The 26,843-nt window shown below is 42.0% G+C and overlaps 1 protein-coding gene across 2 annotated transcripts in view; it reads right to left on the bottom strand.

The window, feature by feature from the left end:
• INO80 (INO80 complex ATPase subunit) overlaps positions 1–26,843 on the bottom strand; it is a 112,125-nt gene that overhangs the window by 10,105 nt on the left and 75,177 nt on the right. The window contains exons 25-27 of one of the 2 annotated variants that reach the window (XM_030921731.1): positions 12,507–12,647; positions 5,186–5,411; positions 315–442 (exon numbers count right to left, since the gene is read on the bottom strand). In XM_030921731.1, coding sequence (XP_030777591.1) covers positions 315–442; positions 5,186–5,411; positions 12,507–12,647 — 495 coding nt within the window. Of the gene's footprint in view, positions 1–314; positions 443–5,185; positions 5,412–12,506; positions 12,648–18,822; positions 18,979–26,843 lie in introns of those variants that run through there. The other variant, XM_030921732.1, reaches the window with a different exon arrangement.

Genomic DNA, 26,843 nt, shown 5'->3' on the forward strand with positions numbered 1-26,843 from the left:
TCTACCAAAAATACAAAAAAAAAAAAAAAAAAGTGGGGTGTGGTGATGCACACCTGTAATCCCAGCTACTCGGGAGACTGGGGCAGAAGAACTGCTTGAACCCAGAAGGCAGAGGTTGCAGAGCTGAGATCGTGTAACTGCACTCCAGCCTGGGTGACAGAGTGAGACTATGTCTCAAAAAAAAGAGGAAAAAGAAAAAAGAAAAAAGGGAGTTTTGGGGTTCCCATTAAGCAGGACTAACATTAGTCATGGACATCTGATTACTACCAATTAAATGTCAAGGTATCCTAGGTCCCCAAGATTCCTTCTCCTACCTCCAGCAGGTCTATCATCCTGGTCATCTGGGAGTAGATAAGGACCCTATGCCCTTGAGACTTGAGCCGAGTCAGCAGGACATCAAGGGCATACAGCTTTCCACTGTCAGTGATGAGGCTCTCCTTGCCTGGGGAGAAGAAAAGGGGGTGGGGAGAACTGTATTTAATTGAAGTGACAAATCACTCAATGCAAAGCTGTATGCAACCACAAACACTATAACCAAGATGCTTGTCATCATGAGATGAGAAAAGTGCTCTAATGGGAGAATGCATGCAAAGCCCTGAAAAGATCACGACTCCAAGAGTGCCCTGGGAAAAGATATCCCAAAAGGGGGATGTGTAAATTCCCTGATGACTCTCAATCAGACATGTGCTCTTAAGGCACTTAAAAGCATCCCTGCTCCACATCCTTACTCAGAGGACACCAGGTATACATGGACACCTATGGGTGACATCTACGTCAATCTGCTGTTAAGTGACCTGAAAATTTTGTTTTTCCTTTGTTCATCCTATCTCTAGATATCTGTTTCTGCTAGTTCTGTGATTGTCTACATCCCGAAAGCACTGAGAATGTATCCTACCTGCCTTTGGAGAAAAGCAAACAAAGAGATTTATAACTTCTCTCTTTTTTTCCCCTTTTTCAAGACAGGGTCCCACTCTTGTCACCCAGGCTGGAATGCAGTGGCACGATAACAGCTCACTGCAGCCTCGACCTCTTGGGCTCAAGTGATCCTCCCATCTCAGCCTCCTGAGTAGCTTGGACTACAGGTGAGCTATTACACCCAGTTAATTTTGTCTGTTTTTTGTAGAAGCAGGGTATTGCCATACTGCCTAGGTGGGTCTTGAACTCCTGGGCTCAAGGGATCCTCCCGCCTTGGCCTCCTAAAGTGCTGAGCCATGGTACCCAGCCCCCTACCTTTTTCTTTAAACCCAAAACTAGCTCTCTGGGAGGACTGCAAATCGGTTGGCAGGTAAATGTCATTAACCCTAGTTGTATGTTAATTCAATAAAGATAGCAGGTCTTTTCAGAAAGACTGACTTTGAGTTTCTCCGCAATGAAGCTCCTCTCGCTCACTAACTTGTGTGTTCTCCTTCCTCTTCTCACAAGAAAAGCATTTCAGCAACAGATCTTTAAAGAACACTTAACTCACAAATTTTCATCTTATCCAGTTAGTATCATTTAACTCCCATCATATTCAGGAAGTAGAGTTTCCTGTTTGCAGACTGGTCCATAAACATGCCCTGAACAACTGCTGCCATTAAGAGGAGAAGAGTATAGGCTTAAGGGGTTGGGTTGGGTAAGAGTATATGTAGAAGTGGCCATAGGACACAAAAAGGGAGAGAGAAAGGACAGAGATATTATGTAGACAACTAACACCTAAAAGAGAAAAACTGTTAAGAAAAACACAGTGTACCTCCTCAGTTTCTGGGTTTGAACCTATGGCATTTCTTCAGATTGACAGAGTCTGACTGTTGACAGCAATCCAAAAGTTCTCAACAGTCATTCTCTGTTCTTGCCACACTTTGCCAAATGCACAATTATTGTATACAAAGAATAAGAACGGATGTGCTGACAGCACCATAACAAATCATTGGCCACTCTGTTTTTGCTACAAAGCCACAGGTCCTGGCTGTTTACTCCCTCTGCACTGCAGCCTGCCATTTCCCACCTTCGGAATGCTGCCAGGCCATGTCTCCTTCTACCACCCCCTCCCTGACACTGTGGCACACACCTTTGTTCAGTCTCTTTGTTTGGTCCTGTTTAGATTATTGAAATGCTCTTCTTTTTGTTGGTCTCCTTACCAACACAATCAAATGACTGCAGCTGGGACAGAACTGACTGCTAAGCCCTCTCCCTGGCACTAGACAAGGAGTACTGTATAAATTCCAAGTCTGAGCACGCAGCAAAGTTTTCATAACAACTTTTAAGGTTATATTCTTACCACAATTACCCTTCTCCAGTAACTGAATTCCCTGAGGTCTCTCAATTTTGATAGCTCCTAAACATTCACCACAGAGCTACCAATCAGCTTTAGACATTGTACTTCTCTCTGTTCTCATTAAAAGCAAAAGGTGAAAAAAAAAAAAAAGACGATATATTTTTCAGCACTTGAGTGAGAGTGGGCAAGCTAAGTTCGTAAGATTTCTGTAGCCTGCTTATCTTCTTTCTCCATTTAGATATACTCTCTCAGCACAAATGTTAATGCATATACAAATTTGTTTTATGTCTGAATTTTGAGAAACTAAATCATGATTCAATGGTTTTCAAACAGTCCTGCTTCCCACATCTACTTTACTTTGCTAATCAGAATGAACTGTTCCTAGGATTAGAAAAGCTCAGAAATGAAGATGTGCATATACTTATAAAGACAGAACTCTGATAGGACTAAAGGAAGCATGAAGTGGTACCTGCTGTCAGCTTGTTATCTAGTTATCATGTAGGTGGGGAAGGGAGAAGTGGATGGACTGGATTTCTTTGTACTGCCCTGAAGGAAAAGGACTAAGAAGAAACACTTCAGCAACAGCCTTGAAACACTTAAGCAATGAACACTATCTCTGATTTGCTGGTAAGCATGCTAAATGGAGTAAATAAGATATGCAGGAAAAACAGGTTTCTTTCTCTGAACACACTAGCGTGACTTCTGGGGCTGGCATTTGTTAGCCAAGTTTTAAGAAGTCACTTAAGTTGCACTGGACAAGAGCTCCACCTGTTGTTAAGCAGGATACAGAGACATAAGGAACACAATTCTCTGGAAATCCAGCTGATTCTGCTAAGTCAAACCTGTGTCCAGGCCCTTCTTTAAAACAGGAGCTTCCTGGATCCTTGGGTGCTAAAAATAAAACAGGAGCTTAAAAAATGTTGAAATGAACAAACCTATCATACTCTCTTACAAACTTTCCTACAATCCTACGGTATAATCTTATAGTACTTTCATTTAGATATAGGTTTTTACCATCCACAGTGTAAAATCCTATTCAGCGATAAAAAGAATGTATCCTATGGCAGTAAAAATAGGGCAAAAGATTAAATAGTATCTCCTTTTTCCCAGGAAAGGGAACTTTTTGAAGGGATTGTACATCTTTCTGGTGAAACATGGAGAAGAAAAGGTGTGAAACCCAGAAGATTTTGGTCAGTCTCTCAAGGAATATGGAAGCAACCCTTCTCAGGGAAAGAGAAAATGTAAAAGTATAAAGGAAAAGAGATGAAATAAGGGTTCCAGTGAGACACCCCCAACCCCCGCCCTGTCCCAGCTAGTCTACAGAGCACAATGGGGTGAGGAGCTGGTTGGTTCTCACAGTAAACAGCCAGTGAGGCTGGTGCTTTTTATCGATGCAAAAAGAACTCAGACGCTTCCTGCTATTTAAACAAGGTCCATTTTTCTTTCAAAGAACAGGAAAAGCCACAAGAGATTCCCACAACGCCAGCAATAAGCCATCTACTCCTATAATGGGAACTTAGGAGCCAGAATGAAGAAGGGAGAAAAAAGAAGTAAGGTGCTATCTTGCTTCTTTCAATAACGGTGCTCATCTCTTGCCTGGGATTCTGTGGTTTCCTTATCACCTTGCTTTACACTTAGGGTGCCCCCCTGATTTTCAAACAATATTATTTCCACTCACTGCTTTCATGTGCTTTAAGTCAGCTACAAGGCCATGTGTAATACCGCTTTCAGATACTCAGAAAGACATCTTGGAGTTCTCAAAGCACTCCCAAGCTACTAACAGGCTGGTGCAAACCCCTTGACACTTGACAAAATAAAATGGAAAAACCAGGCCTTGCACACTGGAATCCAGTTATCTCTTAGAGACAGAAGAAGACCTCTGTTGAATGCTTAGCTCTAGTTTATTTTCATTATATGCCAGTAAAAGGGATATAGTCGGCCAGGCGCATGGTTCACGCCTGTAATCCCAGCACTTTGGGAGGCCGAGGCAGGCAGATCACAAGGTCAGGAGATCAAGACCATCCTGGCTGACATGGTGAAACCCTGTCTCTACTAAAAATACAAAAAATTAGCCGGGCGTGGTGGTGGGTGCCTGTAGTCCCAGCTACTTGGGAGGCTGAGGCAGGAGAATGGTGTGAATCCAGGAGGCAGGGCTTGCAGTGAGCCGAGATCATGCCACTGCATTCCAGCCTGGGCGACAGAGTAAGACTCCGTCTCAAAACAAACAAACAAACAAACAAACAAACAAACAAACAAACAAAACCGGAATATAGTCAAAATGTCAGAGAATCTGGACAACCAAAACTAACACTATAGCTCCAAGCTACCACTCCAGTTTGCCTACAGGTGTAAGCAAAGAACGTGAGCCTATGAATTCTCTGTGTTCAGTTTCCTTAAGAGTAGTCTCACTAAAGCAAAGATGAAAACCTAGTTTCCTTTCAACCCTCGACTTTGACCCTAGAGGATCTGGGAATCCGTTAGTATTTTGGCATAGAATACACTGTTTTTCTCTTGTTATCATTCATATCTCTACCGCTTCATGTAGGACACTGTTTATGCTATTTAAACTAGGCTTTCTGTGAGTGACGACATTCTCATTCATTCCACTGGCAATGGCACAAGATAACTGTACTCATTCAACCTAGAGCCTTTCCTACTAAGTTTATTTCTACCTTTTCTTTTTAAGAGTGGCATTTCTTTCTCAGCTGTAAGCATGTCAAAGGAGTGTATTTAAGCAGAAATCTAAAAATACTTCTCTCTCCACTCATCATAAATTACTAATGTTCTTACCTATAAATTACTAAGGGCAAAAAAGGAAGTAGAAACCTCAAGAACAGTATATTCCAAATATCTGAAAGGACCACATGGAGAGAACCCTGGTTCTCCCCTTGCCAAAGCGAGGAACATATTCCAAGAGAACTAAGAACTCACCTGGAATCCTGATGAAAGACCAGCCATTCTGAGGCCTGATGCTCCACAGACCTCCAGCTGGCTCTGGGAAGAACTGTGATCGTCGATTTAGCCAGTCTGCAGCTAGTTCAGGGGCCCCATTCAACAAACACTGCTTGGCTGCCAGACTCCCTCCTTCCTTCAGAACTCGCCTTTCATATTCTGCACTTCGGTCATTGCAGTAAGAATCCAATGGTACTGCGGTAACCTGCAGTTAAAGATTCACATGAGATGGCTCTTTCACATTGTCTATACACACTATGCCTTTTGGGAACCTCAACTTTGAAATCAGACTAATGTGGATGGTTCTTAGACTAGTGGTTTTAAATACCTGTTCTGGCACACTAAGCTGTCCCTAATGACTTAGTGAGCTTTTCCAAATAAAAAGCCAACCTCTTATAATATGAAACCTGCAAAGAAACTAAAGATCCAAAGACAGCTGGAGTTTGCAGATAAACCAGGATACCAGTCAACAATAACTCTATTATATGCATATATATCTGATCATTTTGCCACCTCCTTCACTGCTAGATACTGTTCTTGGCAAAGTTCTCTTAGCCATACACATGATGGTGATGACAGAAAGGGAGCTGCGGCTAGTCAGACATCATTTAAAAACTAAAGAATATTGGCCTGGCATATTTGAAGTCATCTTTAATGCTTTTGTGGCAAAGCTCCCAAATTTATCGACAGCTTTCTCCTCTTCCCTGACCAGGTTGCTGACTGACAAACCTAATGAAAGAGAAACTTTCTTTCAGGCGGTAAACTGGAGAAGGGGGAGTGGGGAGGGCAGGGGACTGACTAGGGAAGCAATTGCCAGAGAGTAGCAGATTCGTTTCCTGGCTTGGCCAAAGGCTATACACAAATTCTTATCTCAATGCAAGGTGTAACCAAACAATACTTAGCTGCTGCTCACTCAATGGAGTAGAGGGCTCCTGCCAATTCAAAAATACAGATTTTTTCCTTCTTTGGCTATCTGGGTTTATTCTTACTCTAATAGGCAGTATTCGGATACCTGTGAAGTCAACTGGTAAGGAACTTGTTGAAGATGACAAGGCTAGCTTTTGTTAAAATGTGGAGGCTGTGATTATCTGTCAAGCCCACGCTGACAAAAATGCTCAAAGCCCATTTCAGATTGAATATCCCTAATCTGAAAATCTAAAATCCAAAATGCTCCAAAATCTAAAACTTTGAGTGCCTACATGATGCACTAAGGAAATGCTCATTGGAGCATTTTGGGTTTGGGATTTTTGGATGAGATACTCAATCTGCATATGCAGAATTGCTCAGAAGAACCCTAGAGCTAGACTAAGACATGGGGAGAAACAAGGTATGAGAAGCAAGGGCCACAGCATAGGAGAGATCAGAACATAAAACACTGGCTGTATCTAGTTAGGTAGTTCTATTATTTCATGGAAGTTAGGCACCGAGGGAACTTGATCTTGCTATTAACTTTTCTATTTTCATGTTGATTAAGCTTTAGGGAAATGGCTGTCAAGTTTTGGTATGCATAAGGACCTCCTTTGAAGCGTATCAAAGTGTACATTTCAATACAGAAGAACTGAGGGAGGGGCCAATAGATCTATGTTTTTGACAAGCACCCCAGCATCCCAAGCTGAACCTTGAGAAATACTGCCTTGAGGCATATAAACAGCTGACATTGGGGCTGCAGGTGCCTCTGGAGGGTACCAACGTGACAGAAAGAGCATCATTTACCAATAACCAGAGAATACTCTGGCTTGCAGATGAAGCTGAACTGAGTTTGCTAGGGAGCAGTGCCATCTATAGTCCAGATGCAAAACTACAGAGGGTCACAGCAAACTGGGCCTGGAGTTCCAAAACCAGTTCACAACAAAAATAGTTTATCCAAACAGTACTAGAAACTCATATCGCCTTTATCCTCTCCAGAAGGAACTTGTTTTCGGCGGGGCGTGGTGGCTCACACCTGTAATCCCAGCACTTTGGAAGGTCGAGGTGGCAGATCGCTTAAGGTCAGGAGTTCGAGACTAGCCTGGCCAACATGGCAAAACCCCATCTCTACAAAAACTACAAAAATTAGTCTGGCATGGTGGCGTGCACCTGTAATCCCAGATAGTTGGGAGGCTGAGGCACAAGAATGGCTTGAACCTAGGAGGCAGATGTTGTAATGAGCCAAGACTGTGCCCACTGTACTCCAGCCTGGGTGACAGGGTGAGAGACTGTCTCAAAAAAAAAAAAAGGTAAAAAAAGGAGCTTGTTTTCTTGCTTCCAACTTATTCATTTTTCCCACGAATAAATGAGCATGGGCAAATAAATATGGACCAAATGAAAGCAAATAAATATGGGAATACAAAGCAGATGGATGAAAATTGGGTCTCTCTCCCTTCTATGACTTGACATGGCAGTATCCCAGCAGATCCTGGGTCAGAGCAGACATCTCCCCTGTAGGATGTGTGTTGTAGACCTGCAAAATTAATAGCAGCTATACCTCTATAAAAAGTTTAAAAAGTAATAGTCTACACTATAGAAATATGACCAGTTCTATGTATCTTGAACAGCATGCATACTCTTAGATGAGTAAAGCATATTTAGTCTTCTCTAGTAAGACTCATACCGCCGGACACAGTGGCTCACGCCTGTAATCCCAGCACTTTGGGAGGCCGAGGTGGGTGAATCACCTGAGGTCAGGAGTTCGAGACCGGCCTGGCCAACATGGTGAAACCCGACTCTACTAAAAATACAAAAATTAGCCGGGCATGGTAGTGCCTGCCTGTAATTGCAGCTACTCGGGAGGCTGAGGTGATAGAATCACTTGAATCCAACAGGTGGAGGCTGCAGCAGTGAGATGAGATTGCGCCACTGCACTCCAGCCTGAGTGACAGAGTGAGACTGTGTCTCGGGGAAAAAAAAAAAGACTTATACAGACCAATTTTATACTCACAGATAACCGTTTTGATTAAAAAAATTTTTTTTAGGCCGGGCGCGGTGGCTCAAGCCTGTAATCCCAGCACTTTGGGAAGCTGAGACAGGAGGATCACGAGGTCAGGAGATGGAGACCATCCTGGCTAACACGGTGAAACCCCGTCTCTACTAAAAAATACAAAAAACTAGCCGGGCGACGAGGCGGGCGCCTGTAGTCCCAGCTACTTGGGAGGCTGAGACAGTAGAATGGCGTGAACCCGGGAGGCGGAGCTTGCAGTGAGCTGAGATCCGGCCACTGCACTCCAGCCTGGGCGGCAGAGCAAGACTCCGTCTCAAAAAAATAAATAAATAAATAAATAAATAAAAATTAAAATTAAAAAATTAAAAAAAAATTTTTTTTAAAAAGCAGAACTTATATTGGAATTATACATAAAGACTCTGTGCTCATATTCTCGAGATAAAAAGCCAAAAGCCAGAATCTCAGCATGAAAGAAGAGACACACAAGAAGAATGGTTTTTCTGCCTGGGATTCATTTCTAGGCACTCTTATAGTTTAAAAACAAAACAACTTTTTCTACTTATAAACTTTCATCTGTTTTTCAATTTACATTTTGATGATACCCTTCCAGGTCCAGGATTGAATGCTGAGAGGTTTACAAGATACTGTTCTTAGTGAAATATTTTTCCATGTTTTGACAGGCTTCTTTGGCCAGGAGCCCGGGATCAAGATATTAATATATGCAGAATCATACAATGTCATGTTGTAAGTATGTAAGCAATGTACTTATGAGGTCCAAATGAGGGCAAAAATGTACAATCTACTTAGAATAAATCCTGCTTTCTAAGTCAGCTGTATCCCAGACAGCCTCCCCCTATTCTGCTAACCCCAAGTGACCTTCTGATTTGATCAGAAGAAGGGGAGATGAAGCATGACGTACCATTCTTCCCTCCCCACAAAAAATGCATACTCCCTCTCATCCTACAGGAGCTAACCCCTTTCTTGCTTCATTAACTTCTGAAACTACAGTACCTTCAGGGACTGCCTCCTTAAGCATTCAGCGCGTCCTTCCTGAGGACATGTATGTTCCTGCTCTAGGTGAAGGAAGCGTAACCGCTCCAAGCGCTGCAGTATTTTGGTAAGAATTCCTAGGGCCTTAATTTATTAACCCTGCAGAACTAATTCCTCAGCTACTGATAAAACAACTCCTATAATTCCTTCCATAGTGGCATAGTTCTTCCTGAACTGACCCTGAAGTTTTCATAGCATGTGTCAGAGAAATTAATTTGCCTAATTCAAGGCCAGGGTTGGCTTCAAAGGACATCAGTTTCTCTCCCCCCAATACAGATAGGTTAGAAGTCAATATAAGATAATTAGGGTATCTCATGACATTTTGCCTTATTCACTGATTTGAATCCCTAGGACTGATTTGAAAGGTAAAAGTTGTATATCTGTGTATGAAATATTCAGAGATACCTAAACTCTTCTTCCTGTCCTCCTAATCATGGTGTAATTACTCCCATTTTCAGGTTTAGCCATGTAAAGAAACTCTACAAACATGGGAGGGGCCAAGTGGGAAAGGAGCAGCCTTTCAGCCAAACGATAAAAGCTTTCTCCTGCTCCCTGCTTGCCAACACATGTTCACAGTAATTAAGAGTTTTCCTCAAGCTACATTTACTTATCTTGAGAGAAACAGCAGTAGCAGGCATGGTAGCTGGGATTTCTGGCTCCTCTAAAAACAATACTGAAGTAATACAGATGGGACATGCATGTGTGAGAGAGTGGGGCTGTTCTTGGGAGTGGTGGGCTATAGATATTTGGGGAGATCCAACTGGTAACAAATGAAGAACTTTCAGGTCAACAAATAAATACAATTACAGGCCAAGATAGTTCATCTTTATTGGCTCCTTACACACTGGGAACAGGCTGGGCACCGTGGCTCAGGCCTGTAATCCTAGCACTTTGGGAGGCTTAGGCAGGGGGATCACAAGAGGTAAGGAATTTGAGCTCAGCCTGGCCAACAAGGTGAAACCCTGTCTCTACTAAAAGTACGAAAATTAGCTGGGCGTGATGGCATGCGCCTGTAATTCCAGCTACCTGGGGGGCTGAGGCACGAGAATTGCTTGAACCTGGGAGGCGAAGGCTGCATTCAACCAAAATTGTGTCACTGCACTTCAGCCAGGGTGACAGAGCAAGGCTCCATCTCAAAAAACAAACAAAAAACCAACAACCAAAAAACAAAAAACAAAACACTAGGAACAGGAGAAGTTAAAAAAGACTTGATGTGCCTCTCTCAGAAATCTAAACTTCCTCTTATTAGGTCTCTTAGTATATACACCTATCATACTAAGAGAACAAGACCAACCACACAGCCATGAAAGACTGAAGACTGCCTTCTGTGGAAGCACTTGGCTTTAAATGCTTCCTAGAAAAAGTGCATTTCCCTGCATCAACTTAAGCTTCTAAGACCAAGAATACTTTGGAAGAACATGTTAGGTATGTACAAAATCCAAATACTTTCTGGATAACCAGTATAAACCAAACAAAGTTGATAGTGACAAGGGTTATTAAACTCATATAGCACAGGAGCAGCAGAGAGAAATCTAGGCAGGCAGGAGTCAACAGGATTCATGATCTTTCTAGGGGTCCCCTGGCAGATTCTGTCTTTTGATAAACTAAATAAAGAATGCAAGCTGATAAAAAATAATGGTAGAAAAATATTAACAAGGAAGATAGAAAAGGCTCCTTCTTCTTTGAATAGAACTGTGAAAACATGCCGGGCACGGTGGGTCACACCTGTGATCCCAGCACTTTGGGAGGTTGAGGCAGGCAGATCACTTGAACTCAGGAGTTCAAGAACAGCCTGGGTGACATGACAAAACCTCTTCTTTACAAAAGATTTAAAAAGTAGCCAGGAGTGGTGATGTGCACCTGTAGTCCCAGCTACTTGGGAGGCTGAGGTGGGAGGATCACTTGAGCCCAGGAGGCTGAGGTTGCAATGAGCTGAAATCATGCCACTGCACTCCAGGCTGGGTGACACAGTGTGACCCTGCCTCAAAAACATTAAAAAAAAAAAAAAAAAAGAAAAAACGTAAAAACAGTACACTTGTTAAGATGAGTGGATAAACAAAAGAAAAACATAGAAGGGTAAGAAATGTCAACCTCTTAGAGCTTCCTGGCTAACTGAAAGTTGCCTCTTGGAGCAAAAAGAAACGAACTGGGAAGACAGAAATTCATTCTTGGCTCTAACCACAGAACCTGGCCACAGTTGGATTATTTCCCTTCTTCGTAGATCTTTCATCTGGCTCTCATCAACAGGGATAAAAAAGAGGATGGAAGATGTAGGCAAAGTAAACAACCCCAGTGTGCCAATTAAAGCCTTTGCAGCAATGCTTGTCAGCAACGGTAAGGGTGCTCTATTTTGATAAACAGTGTATTAGGAAGGATGCAGACAACTGCTCAAAGTTGAAACCACAATATAAACTAACCCTAATCTGCAAATAACAGTGGACAAAAGGTGAATAGCAAAGAAGATACAACAGTCACTTTTCAGATGGAACAGACATGTGAATGATAGTCCAAGCGAGGCTGCTTCGGAAAGCAAGAAAACACAACACTGAGAAGGTTCTTGATGCTGGAGTGTTATGTTTCCTTTTGTTATTTGGAGACTGTGCTGAGGTGATATGACCGGATCAAATCTCCCCCCATCCTTACCAATCTGACCCCCTCCCATGAAAACCCTTAAAAACCTCAACACAGGTGACAAATGGCTCCCTCGCCCCGACCCTGCTGTTGGGTGATATATATTCTACCTGACAGATGGCTTTTTCCCACCATAGTTTAGAGCCCCCGACTAAATAAAAAGAAGCTATCTACCATAAACTACTCTTAAATCAACAAATGAAGGTGAGTATAAGTGTTGTCTGGGGAAAGCCAGAACCACAAATGCCCACCTTTTAAAATACTAGAATTTATATGTTTCTTACAGTCCAAATAGTTTAAAACAATTCTGTTTAAGAAATAAATCCCTGACCGGGCGCGGTGGCTCAAGCCTGTAATCCCAGCACTGTGGGAGGCCGAGACGGGCGGATCACGAGGTCAGGAGATCGAGACCATCCTGGCTAACACGGTGAAACCCCGTCTCTACTAAAAAATACAAAAATCTAGCCGGGCGAGGTGGCAGGCGCCTGTAGTCCCAGCTACTCGGGAGGCTGAGGCAGGAGAATGGCGTAAACCCGGGAGGCGGAGCTTGCAGTGAGCTGAGATCTGGCCACTGCACTCCACCCTGGGCGACAGAGCGAGACTCTGTCTCAAAAAAAGAAAAAAAAAGAAATAAATCCCTTAAAAATTGGTTTATTTCTCCTATTACCATCTATTTAACCTCTTCCCTCCTGGAGCACTTACTCGTGGACTGGCCACACACAAAAAAGATGGCAGCTCAGTGAGCAGGCAGCGACGCAGAGAGGAGGTAGCTGATCTCCGCTGATGGACGACCTGGTCTGAGTAGCCACTCACTGCTTTACAGTGGCTGCTGAAAACAAGAGACTGCAAAATAAAAATGCAAATGAATGCCAATTATAATTATGTTTAATGTAAGCAAAATGAAAAAAAAGTCACCTATTAAACATCTAACTTTAAGAGCTTTCTTCCCTGAAATACTATTAATTCTAATAAACAACCACTAATTAGACCCAAGTATATAATACAGTTGAAGCCTATGTTAATTTCAAAATGTGGTTTTATTAATACACCTTAAACAACTGTCATTTATAAGTCTACCTTTTTCTGGAAGAGATTATTGTTAATCAAAAACAGGCACAGCAAAACTTCATTAGACAAAACTCTTGTATGGGAATGTCGGGGAAGTTTGGTTCATCTGTTGTACTGTGGATGCAAACTCATGTCTTGTGTTGAAAACAATGATGACCAACACAATTTCCTTCTAAATTTTTCTCTCTTTTTTTTTTTTTTTTTGAGACAGTCTTGCTCTGTCACTCAGGCTGGAACACAGTGGCATGATCTCAGCTCACTGCAACCTCCACCTCCCAGGTTCAAGCTATTCTCAAGCCTCAGCCTCCCAAGTAGCTGGGACTACAGGCATTCATCACCACACCTGGCAAATTTTTGCATTTTTGGTATAGACGGGGTTTCACCATGTTGGCCAGGCTGGTCTTGAACCCCTGATCTCAGGTGATCCGCCCGCCTCGGCCTCCCAAAGTGCTGGGATTATAGGCATGAGCCACTGCATCTGGCAATTTCCTTCTAAATTTTTCTTTAAGGCAGTTTAGCATCATTTGGTTTCTTATTAATTTATTCAGAGTAATCAATACAAGTGGTCAATAACAGGAAATCATATCTCTTTAGTGCCTCTGACAACCATTTAAAATATATTTATTGTTAACTTATGTTGCTCTATCAAAAATGTATTTTAGGCCAGGATCCCCTTTAGGTGGATCACCTGAGGTCAGGGGTTTGAGACTAGCCTGGCCAACATGGTGAAACCCTGTCTCTACTAAAAATACAGAAATTAGCCAGCGTGGTGGCAGATGCCTGTAATCCCAGCTACTCAGGAGGGTGAGGCAGGAGAACTGTTTGAACCCAGGAGCCGGAGGCTGCAGTAAGCCGAGATCATGCCATTGCACTCCAGCTGGGTGAAAGAGTGAAATCCCGTCTCAAAAAAAAAAAAAGGATTTTAACAGACTTCATAACTCATGTTAAAGCGTCAGGTTACAGCTAGTCATATGAAAGATTTTATGTATGAAATGTTCACATACAAATCAGTCCTCAGTGGGACATGGTGTTCTATATCAGAGATGCAGAAGTTCCTTCTTTAGTACGTTATACGTTTTATCTTTGGATCTGCATTCTTATTTGTTTTACTGATATCTCAGTAAGGCAGGTTGATGACCAAAATAACCATGTAGATGAAGATAACATACAAGGCAGTCTAATTTATACATTGTTATAAGGTCAAGAATACAAATTGCAAGATCAGAACAGCAAACTGGATCCTCCGTAAAAGAATAGTTATAATACCAGTACCAAATCACTCTGAGGACCATATGTTCAGCTCATATCCTGCTCTTCCACTTATACAGCTTTATTTTCCACAGGGCTTAAATCTCTGTAAGGAAATGGGTTCTTAAGGCTCACAGTTTGAAAGGAGTGATCTCAAGTTGTCTAGGACGACATATGCATTGTTACCTGTTTCCATGAACCAATCAGCATCTTCTAAATAACTGTCACAAACAATTTGAAGACTATAGCTATTTTCCAGGATAGCTTGGCTGTCTTTAGGTGGTTTCTAACTACTGACTACAGAAGTGTTTACAACATTTGATATACTGCTAGGCCCATGTAGCTATGATATGTTTGGCCTTTTCTCTAAATGTTGAGGTCCCTGTCATTACCCAAAGAAGAATTTTAACCTTCTGACAGTCTTTCAATAACATCTATGTTCCCATCTTGATTTTGGGTAGCATCTCCATTGAAGTTCATTATCTCTCTACATGGTTATGCCCATTATCACCTGAATGTCTAACATGAGGATCATTACAAAGATTAGTAGGCTAGGTGTCAGACTGTTCTTCTAATATTGAATGACTAGGAGGAAAAAGGTAAAAAGATGTAGCCATGTTTTTTGTTTGTTTCCTGAAAGTGACATCAGCAATAGCCCATCTTGCTCCCTCACTAGGTTGGAGAGATGACAAGTCTAGCAACTTCTGCTCATCATGGCCAGCTAAGTAGTAGTCCAGGGCTGCCAGTTGGGACATCCACTGTCAATCAGACCATTCCTGGGCAGAAGGCTGAGGTAGCAGCAGTAGCTGACCTAAAGACTTCTGAATTCTTACTAACTTCTACAGACCAGCAACTAAATAATGTCTCTGTCAGGGATCACACGAATTCATCTTCATTTTGAGTACTCTAAGATGGCAAAATTCAACAGAAACCTGTTTCTTACTTTGTTCCAGTAATATAAAGGTAGAAAATAAAAGAATGAACATTTCCTCCAATTATCTTCTCTTCAGCACTGTAGTTATTAGTAAGAAAAGAATACAACTCACCACAGGGAGTTCTTTTAACAAAGCACATTATTTGTTATTACCTTTCTGGAAAAAGTCTGACTAGCAACATTCTATTCCCAAGGGTGGTCATTCCCAAATTAGAACACATTCATTTACTTTTACTTTTGGGACAGAGTCTCTCTCTGTCAAACAGGCTGGAATGCAGTGGCATGATCTTGGCTCACTGCAACCTCCACCTTCCCAGGTTCAAGCGATCTCCTACCTCAGCCTCCTGAGTAGCTGGGCCTACAGGTGTGCGCCACCACGCCTTTAATTTTTGTATTCTTAGTAGCGATGGGGTTTCGCCATATTGGCCAGGCTGGTCTCAAACTCCTGGCCACAAGTGATCCCCTCTCCTCAGCCTCCCAAAGTGCTGGGATTATAGGCATGAGCCACCATGCCCGGCCAAATTTCACTTATTCTATTTCATTTTTTTTGGAGACTGAGTCTCGCTCTGTAGCCCACGATGGAGTGCGGTGGCGTGATCTCGTCTCCTGCAACCTCCGCCTCCATGGTTCAAGTAATTCTCCTGCCTCAGCCTCCTGAGTCGCTGGGATTACAGGTGTGTGCCACCACGCCTGGCTAATTTTTGTATTTTTAGTAGAGATGGGGTTTCACCATGTTGGCCAGGATGGTCTCAAACTCCTGACCTCATGATCTGTCCACCTTGGCCTCTCAAAGTGCTGGAATTACAGGCGTGAGCCACTGCGCCCAGCTCATTCTCTTATTTTTTATGAGCTGGGTTAAAATAGTATTCTCATTGAAGTTGCTACGTCAAGGTGATGTATAGCTTTCTGATTCCAGGTTTTAAAAAATAATAACTATGTTCAAAATGCTCAACATACAGCCTCAGCTTTAGAGAAACCCTGACTACCCCTAGAATGTTTTACCCAATATATACTTTTCTAGATTCTTTTCTCTTAACATTAGTTCCATCAAATCTGGTTTAGTATATGTGAACCTTGGTACCACCACACTATCCAATTTCCCTTCATGTAGCAACATGAACTGCTAGACATTGCTAGATAATGAAAAATGTATGCCTGACATGGAAGAATACAAAGAATACCTTAAGCAATATTGTGGATAGAAAAGAAAGTTTGTTCATTACTTCTTTAACTTAGCCATGAAAGAAAGAAGAAAAGACATAGAGAAGGGAAGAGGGAGAAAGAAAGAAGGAAAGGAGGGGAAGGAAAAGAGAGAGGGAAGGAGGGAGGGAAGTAGAGAGGGAGGGGAGGAAGGAGAAGGAAGGAAGGGGAAGGAAGGACGGAAGAAGGGAGGGAGGGAGGGAGGGAGGGAAAATGCCATACTATGGGGAATCTGACTTGGTTTTCACGTGGTCACAGCTTTTGCTATTCTTTTGTCTCTTTCTGATGCTCTTGAATGTCTCATTACCCTGGAAGCACTGGCAGCTGTGTGCGTCTTGCCGCCAAGACTATAATATGCACACAGTAGTGAAGTTAGGCTTTTCTAAAGACTCTTTCCGCACCATACAAAAGTCTCAAGTGAAAATAAGTAGGCCAGGATGACAGGCACCACAGCTGCATACTCCTTGCCACAGCACAGCACAGAAAACACATAGATGTTTTTCCCTCAGACCTAGACTTACTCATTTAATCAAAGGCCATGCTTTGTGCTACATGTCTTGTTTAAAATTAAAAATGCTTATGTTAAAAATTTAGGTCTCCATTACTCAAAATTAGCTTTCTACGTCTTTTCTTAAAGAACATGTCAAATTTAGATACAGAGGAAAAAGTTTCACTTTAAATGAAATAGTACAGTGTCGATAAATCAGCTCTTAGATTACACTGATTCTACTTTCATGGATATTTTAAGCATCCAAACAAAAAGGGGGAAAATTAATGCAGACAAACACAATAGTTTCCCAGAGTTTTCCATAAGGGGAATTTGCAGCACTTACGATCTTAGGAAATGATGATAGATACAGATACTATAGCTGAAAATTAACATTTAGTGGAAGAGTTTTTGAAAACTTCCTGTTTGGGTGAATCTTCATCAATAGCCTGTCAAAAAAACTCTAAGGATTTAATACAGAATAGTGTTTAAAACTTCAACACATGCCACTCTTTTCAAAACAACTCTATATTTAGAACCTTTGTGTATTTTAAATTGCAAAATCTGAAATGTCCCCAATTTTTATAAGTCGCTTGACTCACTAGAGCTGTAGAGTATATAAAACGTTCAACCAGGCGTGGTGGCTCATGCCTGTAATCCCAGCACTCGGGCAGCCGAGGAGGGCGGATCATGAGGTCAGGAGCTGAGACCAGCCTGGCCAACATAATGAAACTCCGTCTCTACTAAAAATACAAAAATTAGCCAGGTGTGGTGGCATGTGTCTATAGTTCCAGTTACTCAGGAGGCTGAGGCGGAAGAGTCGCTTGAACCCGGGAGGCGGAGGTTGCAGTGAGCTGAGATCATGCCATTGCACTCCAGCCTGGGTGACAGAGACGCTGTCTCAAAAAAAAAAAAAAAACAAAAAACGTTCAACACATACTATGCATAAGTAGACCATTACCATGACAACAGTTTCAATGAGACAGACAGGAGACAGAATCAATACTGGTACTGTACTCTGTGTCTGCCAACCATCATTTTTAATTTTTAACATGACATTTAATTGGAATAGACTCAAATCTGTTCTGCCCCAAGAAAGATAACTAAATGGTATATTTATGACAGCCTCTCTTTTTTGTCTTTATTCTTCTAAGCAAAGTAAGATTTTCTTTTCTACCTCTGCTGCCTGAATCAGATTTTTTTTTTTTTTTTTTTTTTTTGAGACACGATCTCATTACCCAGGCTGGGGTGCAGTAGTGTGATCATAGCTCACTGTAATCTCAAATTCCTGGACTCAAGTGATCCTCCCACCTCAGCCTCTTTGAGTAGAGAGAGTGAGACACTGTCTCAAAACAAACAAACAAACAAAATCACACTCTTTATCTACTGCAAAACAGTGTAAGAAAATAACTCTGGCCAGAGGTACCACAGTGCAGGGAAGGTGTGTGAAAGTTTTGACCCAAATCTATTCCTTCTTGAAATTTTTAACAGCAAAGCAGGGTAGAACACAAGAAAATTAAGTAGAATACAGGGAGCCATGCTAGTTTTTGTTCTACAAACATAAGAGAAGGAAGTATCTGAAAAGCATTCACATCAATTAAGAGATTTTTTTAAAAACCCAAAACTTTACCCAAAACATCCCTAATTATCAACTGATCTGTGTCCGTAGCCTAGTTCTTAGTTTCTTGATATTTATGTATCATCCTGAAGCTAATAATACAAAAATGGTGGCCGGGCGCGGTGGCTCAAGCCTGTAATCCCAGCACTTTGGGAGGCCGAGACGGGTGGATCGCGAGGTCAGGAGATCGAGACCATCCTGGCTAACACGGCGAAACCCCGTCTCTACTAAAAAAAAAAAAAAAAAAAAAAAATACAAAAATGGTACTTCTTTGGATTCTGTAACAAAAAAATTCATATTTTGTCTTCACCGTAGGGTGGGTGAGAGCAAGGGTTTTAGAGGCACATTATGGGGTTGGGGGAGGTGGGGAGAGGAGAGTTTCTCACTGTTTGGATTCATTCCTTTCCCTGGGGAGTAAGAGAAGAAGGGGAGGACTGGGATAGACTGCTGAATATGGCTCAGGTAGTATGTGACCTCACACAGCTTAGTAAGACCAATATGACAACATGTAGCTAAGTGAACACTCATCTGTCTCCACAGAGAAGAAAAACAAAGCCTTTACCTTGATCTGATGACAGGAAGCTGTATTTAGGAGACAGGCTACAGGAACAGTATCTCTCTTTATAAAACAAATAAAGGCATAGAAGTAAATAGAATGAAAAATTGTCTGCCTTAAGAGACAAAGCTGAAAATGGGGAAATTAATTCAAAACTAGCTCCAAAAGAGCTTTAGTCTAACATATTATTTGAATTTCATAAGAGAAAGAATGATGAGACCCCTTCCAACTTTTACATTTCCCCATGTCTCTTCTCAGGTCTGTTGGGTGAAGAATAACCCCAAACTTTTTAAGACTGATCTGGAACATGGAATTTGGGCTCAACTTGAATATTCTTCCATTAAAACCTTGAAACATAATTTGTCTTCATTGGAGAACGGCTTCTCTTCTGCATTATGTTTCCAAATAATTAAAGTTACACAATCAGAACTAATGTGGCAAATTAAATGAAAATATAGAGTTTGCAACGAAAAGAAAAAAACATGCTCACAAGGAGTTAAGAGTTTATGAGTAAAGAATCCCTGCTGAAAATGAAACCTCGTTATTATACTATAGTTACTATTTTCCCAGCTAACATTTGCTGTGAAGAAACAACACGGGTAACAGAGCACAAGGAGAGAGTCCAAAATCCTTTCTAGTTGAAAAACTGGTTGAGAACTAGTACTACAGTTGGAACCCATCTACAGTCTAAGCCAGAATCGCAGAACAGGAAATCCATAACAAATTTCATAATGAAATATCTGATATAATGGGATTAGCCTGGAAATAAGGGGCTGTGGTAGTTTTATATGGCCACAAATTCCTTGGCCAGGTGCGATGGCTCACACCTAATCCCAGCACTCTGGGAGGCTGAGGCAGGGGAATCCCTTGAGACCAAAATCCAAAAATTAGTTGGGTGTGGTGGCATGTGCCTGTAGTCCCAGCTACTTGAGAGGCTGAGGTGGGAGGATTGCTCGAGCCCTGAAGGTGGAGATTGTAGTGAGCCATGACTACACCACCACGCTCTTTCCTGGGTGACAAAGCAAGACTACATCTCTTTAAAAAAAAAAAAAAAAAAAAAAAAAAAAAAAAAAAAAGGCCAGGCACGGTGGCTCACGCCTGTAATCTCAACACTTTGAGAGGCCGAGGCAGGTGGATCACGAGGTCAGGAGCTAAGACCATCCTGATTAACATGATGAAACCCTGTCTCTACTAAAAATACAAAAAATAAGATGGGCATGGTGGTGGGCACTTGTAGTCCTAGCTACTCAGGAGGCTGAGGTGGGAGAATGGCATGAACCCGGGAGGCGGAGGTTGCAGCGAGCTGAGATCGCACCACGGTGCAATCCAGCCTGGCAACAGAGTGCAACTCTCTCTCTCAAAAAAAAAAGAGAACCACCTAGCTAAGCAGCTCCAAAGTTCCCAGCCAACGGAAACAGTGTGCGATATCAAGTGTTTATTGTTTTAATCTCTAGGTTTTAAGATAATATGTTATATAAGTACTACTACAGGGACTAAAATCCATAGTTGAGCTCATTAGCAACCTCTATTGCAAGTTTCTATAGATTCACTTCTCTCTGGTGTTCCCTACTACCCAAGGAATGTCACCTCTAGTTCTCAGATCAAATGCAGGGCAAAAATAACTAAGTGCAATAAGATCAATGAATGATCAGATTACCTATCCTGCCCACTTTCCCTAAACCCCTAGGAGAAGTTAGTGCTCTTCACAAAATTCTATTTAAAATATTAAGAGTAAAATTGTACTTGTAATTTTAGGCTAGAAGACATTCCCTCAGATTAATACATACCATGTTCCAAAGATTAGTACCAATGCACCAATATTGGTATTAATATTAATATTGGTTCATTAACATAATGTGCCATTATTCACTAGGTCATTCAGCAAACACTTATTTAACCTTAAAAGTGCCCAAAATAAACAGACCACAAAGGCAAGACGAATTATATAAAATGTCCAAACATTTAAATTGATTTTAACCAGGCATGGTGGCTCATGACTGTAATCCCAGAACTTTGGAAGGCTGAGGCAGGCAGGTTACTTTAGGTCAGGAGTTTGAGATCAGTCTAGCCCACATGGCAAAACCCCACCTCTCTACTAAAAATACAAAAATTAGCCAGGTGTGGTGGCAGGAGCCTGTAATCCCAGCTACTCGGGAGGCTGAGGCAAGAGAATCGCTCAAACCTGGGAGGTGGAGGTTGCAGTGAGCCGAGGTCACTCTGCTGCACTCCAGCCTGGGTGACAGAGCAAGACTGTCTCAACAACAACAACAAAAAAAACTAAAAATAGATTGATTTCTCCCTTGAAGAAAAAAGAAAAAAAAAAGAGAGAAGAAAAAAATGAAAAAAAAGAAAAAAGAACAAAAAAGAGAGAAAGAGAACCACTTAATAGGACTTTTTTTTTTTTTTTTTTTTTTTTTTTTAATGTTAAGCTTAAGGCCGGGAACGGTAGCTCAAGCCTATAATGCCAGCACTCTGGGAAGCTCAGGCGGGCGAAACTGCCTGAGGTCAGGAGTTTGAGACCAGCCTGGCTAACATGGTGAAACCCCATCTCTACTAAAAATACAAAAATTAGCTGGGCGTGGTGGCACATGTCTGTAGTCTCAACTACTTGGGAGGCTGAGGCAGGAGAATAGTTTGAACCCAGGAGGCAGAGGTTGCAGTGAGCCAATATTGTGCCACTGCACTCCAGCCTGGGCAACGGAGCAAGACTCCATCTCAAAAAATAAAATAAAATAAAATAAAATAATGTTAAGCTTAGTGTTAGTTGTTCTGGACATTGTAAAACACTCTTTGTGGCAGAGAAGTATCTTTCTGTTAATCATACAGCCTGCCAGTATTCACAAGTTTTTCATCCTATTAAAAAGTATAGTTGGGCCGGGTGCAGTGGCTCAAGCCTATAATCCCAGTACTTTGCAAGGCCGAGGCGAGAGGATCACTCGAGACCAGGAGTTAGAGACCAGCCCGGCCCACGGTGAAACCCCACTTCTACTAAAAATACAAAAAATAGCCCGGAGTGGTGGCGCACACCTGTAGTCCCAGCTACTCAGGAGGCCGAGGCAGGAGAATCACTTGAACCTGGGAGGCAGAGGATGCAGTAAGCCAAGGTTATGCCACTGTACTCTAGCCTGGGTGACAGAGTAAGACTCCGTGTCAAAAAAAAAGTATAGTTAACCTACTTATGCACCCCCACAAAACGTCTCTGTTTCACGTTCAATTGCCCTCTTTACTGTCTTCCTCTTCCCTTTTTTTTTTTTGCGATGGAGTCTTGCTTTGTCGCCCAGGCTGGAATGCAGTGGCATGATCTCAGCTCACCGCAAACTTTGTCTCCCATTTTCAAGTGATTCTCCTGCCTCAGCCTCTCTAGTAGCTGGGATTACAGGTACAGGCCACTACGCCTGGCTAGTTTTTTTTATATTTAGTAGAGAGGGTTTTGCCATGTTTGCCAGGCTGGTCTCCAACTCCTGGACCTCAGGTGATCTGCCCACCTCGGCCTCTCAAAGTGCTAGGATTACAGGCGTGAGCTACTGCACCCGACCTCTTCTTCCCTTTTCATTGTGAAATCTGCAAGGCTCTTTTCTCTTTAAAAAAAAAAAAAAAAAAAAAAAGTCAACTTTCACTTAAACCAAACTCCCCTCCTGAAATACCTTACCTTTTCCTTTCAACTGTCACACTTCAATACTCATTATCTACCCCTCCTAACCAGGATCTTTCTCCCTATAAATCTTTACAACTGGGGTTCTGCCTTCTCTTTTCTATCTGTACTCACAATCAAAGAGTTCTTAATCTCACGCTTTCATTTTTGCTTTAAACTTGATATGGAACTTAAGATTCCCTCTGGATCCTCTCTTGAACTCTGGCTTTTCGAAGCAAGTTTTCCATCTCCAATGCCCATCCATATCCAAACCGATCAAAGTCCCTTGATCCCTTTTCTATAATCTTTCTGTTACATCCATTGCTATCAGGTCTTTAGTACCTGACACTTCAAACTTTTGCTTAATATCTTCCTTAACATGGATTGCTGCCTCCATTCTTCCTGATATCACACTCTGAGGTTAATTTTCATAAAATACAAATAACAAAGATCCCCAACTGGATTGATATAATGACACTGGTGATTTAACAGCCTTACTTGAACCCGCTATCAGAATACTCCTTCTCATGGCTTCACAGTGGCTAACAACACTTTGACCCAGGGATACAACTTTTAGTATCTGTTGAAGAAAGTAAGACAAATAGGGCTGGGACAACAGGCTTATTATCTAAACCCACATAGGCTGGCATTCAAAGACTTTCCAAACTTACCCTTCTAGACTGTTCTGTCATTACTGTCCTTTATTTTGGCTCAAATCCTTACCTTGGAATTATGTTCCTCCTATCCAAATCTCTACCACTCAAAATCCAACTTTTTCAAAATTAGAGACACGGTCTCACTATGTTGTCCAGGCTGGTCTTGCCTCCTGGCTCCAAGCAATCCTCCCACCTCAGCCTCCTAAAGTACTGGGATTAAAGGCAGGAGACACCACACCCAGCCTACATGCAACTTAACAATACTATTTCTATGAAGTAATCTCCCATTCTGAACTCTACCATTAATTATCTACCATTAATCAGGCAGTTAACTGTGTAGTATTTAAAGTCTTATCTTGAACCACATTAAGTGTGTGTGTGTTTTTTAAAGCATGAGTGTATATTTTCAATACGTGCATGAGTGACTCTTCCAAATACAGCACAGGGATAATGATTGTTAACACACTTTGCCTACTGTGGTATGCAATAATATGTTTGTAAACAACATTAATTACATATGTTTCTCCTTGCTGGACTGGACTAACACTGGGAAGAGGCTGTTCTGAAGGTAGCCTAGAGCAGTGAAAAAAGAAGCACCAGACAATTCCCAAAGATCACATTCTACACTGGATATTCATTCAATCAATAAGCACTTACGATACACAAATCAATGCCCCCCATGGACCTTTGAGGTCAAATAATTTAAAATAGTTTGAAAAACAATGTACAGCATGTAAAACACAGGAATATCTTCTATAGTAAACACTGAGTCTCCCCTCTACCACCATTCCCTATTCAAATAAAATGTTCACATCAGTGGTTTCCAAAGTAGGCACACGCAAACTTCACAATGTAAATATTAATATGTTAGTACATATACAATTTAAAACAAAATAGCATACAGACATTGGAGAAATAGATTAAGAATGTTGTTATTACAGGGGTACATAATCAAAACATTTGGGGACTTCTGACCTATACTACCTAGACTGCTAAAAAGAGGTGAGATTAAAGATTTAGCTGAGCACATGGGCTCACAACTGTAATCCCAGCACTTTGGGAGGCCAAGATGGAAGAACTGCTTAAGCCTAGGAGTTCAAGACCAGTCTGGACACAACATAGTGAGACCCTGCTGCTACCAAAAAAAAGGAAAGAGAATATGATAAAATAAGATTTATATGCCAATTCTAAAATTTACATGAATACACAAAGGGCTAAGAACAGCCAAAGCAATATAGAAGAAACGCAAAGTCAGAGGACCTGTGCACCAGTTATCAAGACTTACTGTGAAGCTGTACTTACTAAGATAGAGTAGCACTGGTTCAAGGATAGTCAAATGGGTTCATGGAAGAAAACAGAGTTCAGAAACTGGCCAACACATATATGGACACCTGCTTGACAAGTGATGCTACAGTCCAGTAAGAATGGTCTTTTCAATAGATGGGATATGGAGAGAAACAGAATTATCTTCACGAATTTGTTGGAGGCAAAGAATTCTTCAGCAGGACACAAAAATTATTAACTATTCGTCAGAAGACAACATCGAGGCTAGGTGCACTAGGTCACGCTTAAGTTCCAGCACTTTGGGAGGCTGAGGCCTGAGAATTGTTTGAGGCCAGAGTTCAAGGCCAGCCTGAACAACACAGTAAACCTAACCCTAACCTAACTCTAATCCTGAGCTACGACCGCATCGGTGTACTCCAGCCTGGGAAATAGAACAAGCCAGATCCTGTTTCAAAAAAAACGGTGGGCAGGGGAGGGTACCACTAAAAATGAGAAAGTTACAGAGTAGAAGATATTTATAATATACAAAGAACTACAAATCATAAGAAAAATACAGTCAGCCCAATAGAAAAATAAGCAAGAGTGTTGAACAAACATTTCATAAAGGCAATTATCCAAATGGCCAATAAACACCAGAAAAGGTATTCAATATCATTTTTACAAAAGAAATTTAACTAAAGACACAATAAGACACTACTACCCAACAAAGTTTAAATGAAGAGACAGACAATACCACATTCTTGCAAAGACGTAGAGCACCTCACTCTGTCGCCCTCAGAGGCCCAGAGTGCAGTGGTGAGATCACTGTTTATTTTAGCCTCAACCTCCTTGGCTCAGGCGAACCTCCCACCTCAGCCTCCCAATCCTCCCACCTCAGCCTCCCAAGTAGGTGGAACTCCAGGTACATGGCATCAGGCTTGGTTAATTTTTGTATTCTTTTGGTAGAGACGGGGTTTTGTCATGTTGGCCTGGCTGGTCTCTAACTCCTGGGCTCAAGCGATCATCCCGCCTCAGCCTCCCAAAGTGCTGGAATTACGGAATTACAGGCATGAGCCACCATGCCTAGCCTCTACATCTGGAGCTTCTTGTTCTTTTTTTTTTTTTTTTTTTTTTTTTTTGAGACGGAGTTTTGCTCCTGTTCCGCAGGCTGGAGTGCAATGGCACGATCTTGACTCATTGCAGCCTCCACCTCCTGAGTTCAAGCGATTCTCCTGCCTCAGCCTCCCTAGTAGCTGGGATTACAGGCACCCACCACCATGCCCGGCTAATTTTTGTATTTTTTTTAGTAGAGATGGGGTTTCACTATGTTGGCCGGGCTGGTCTTGAACTGCTGACTCAGGTGATCCACCCGCCTCGGCCTCCCAAAGTACTGGGATTAACAGGCATGAGCCACCGCACCCAGCTGGCTTCTGGTTCTATATTCAGAACCTAGGCTAACCTTTAAGAGTGGATAATATCTAATGATCATTTTGCTTGGCTGAAAACAAAGATTTCCTTTTTGAGTTTTTTTTTTTTTGGAGACAGGGTCCCGCTCTGTCACCGAGGCTGGAGTACAGTGGTGTAATCAGGGTTCACTGCAGCCTTAACATCCTGGGTTCAAGGGATTCTCCTGTCTCAGACTACTGAGTAGCTGGGACTACAGGCACCCACCACGCTTTCAATTTTTTTTTTTTTTTTTTTTGAGACAGAGTCTTGCTCTGTCGCCCAGGCTGGAGTGCAGCTGCATGATCTCGGCTCACTGCAACCTCTGCCTCCGTGTTCAAGAGATTCTCCTGCTTCAGGCTCCTGAGTAGCTGAGATTACAGGCATGTGCCATCACACCCAGTTAATTTTTTTTGTATTTTTATTTTTATTTTTTTTTTTGAGAAGGAGTCTCGCTCTGTCACCCAGTCTGGAGTGCAGTGGCGTGATCTCTGCTCATTGTAACCTCAGCCTCCCACGTTTAAGCAATTCTCGTGCCTCAGCCTCCCAAGTAGCTGGGATTACAGGCGCGTGCCACCATACCCAGCTAATTTTTGTATTTTTAGTAGATGTGGGGGTTTCACTACTTTGGCCAGGCTGATCTTGAACTCCTGACCTCAAGGGATTCACCTGCCTCAGCCTCAAAAAGTGCTGGGATTACAGGTGTGAGCCACTACGCCCGGCTGACAGTCTTATCATTAATTATGAGAACAATAAGCTCTAGCAAAATACACTACTTGGTTGGTATTTCAATATACATACATATGTTAGAGATAAGGATAATGAGATTGAAAGCAGAACAGTGTCTCCACACATATATGATAAGCTTTCAGTTCCCCGTGGCCCATTAGCTCATTAATTCAGTGTATACTCTAAACCACTACAAGAGCAAATGT

This window comes from Rhinopithecus roxellana, chromosome 17 (genome assembly GCF_007565055.1).
Source record: "Rhinopithecus roxellana isolate Shanxi Qingling chromosome 17, ASM756505v1, whole genome shotgun sequence".
NCBI lineage: Eukaryota > Metazoa > Chordata > Mammalia > Primates > Cercopithecidae > Rhinopithecus > Rhinopithecus roxellana.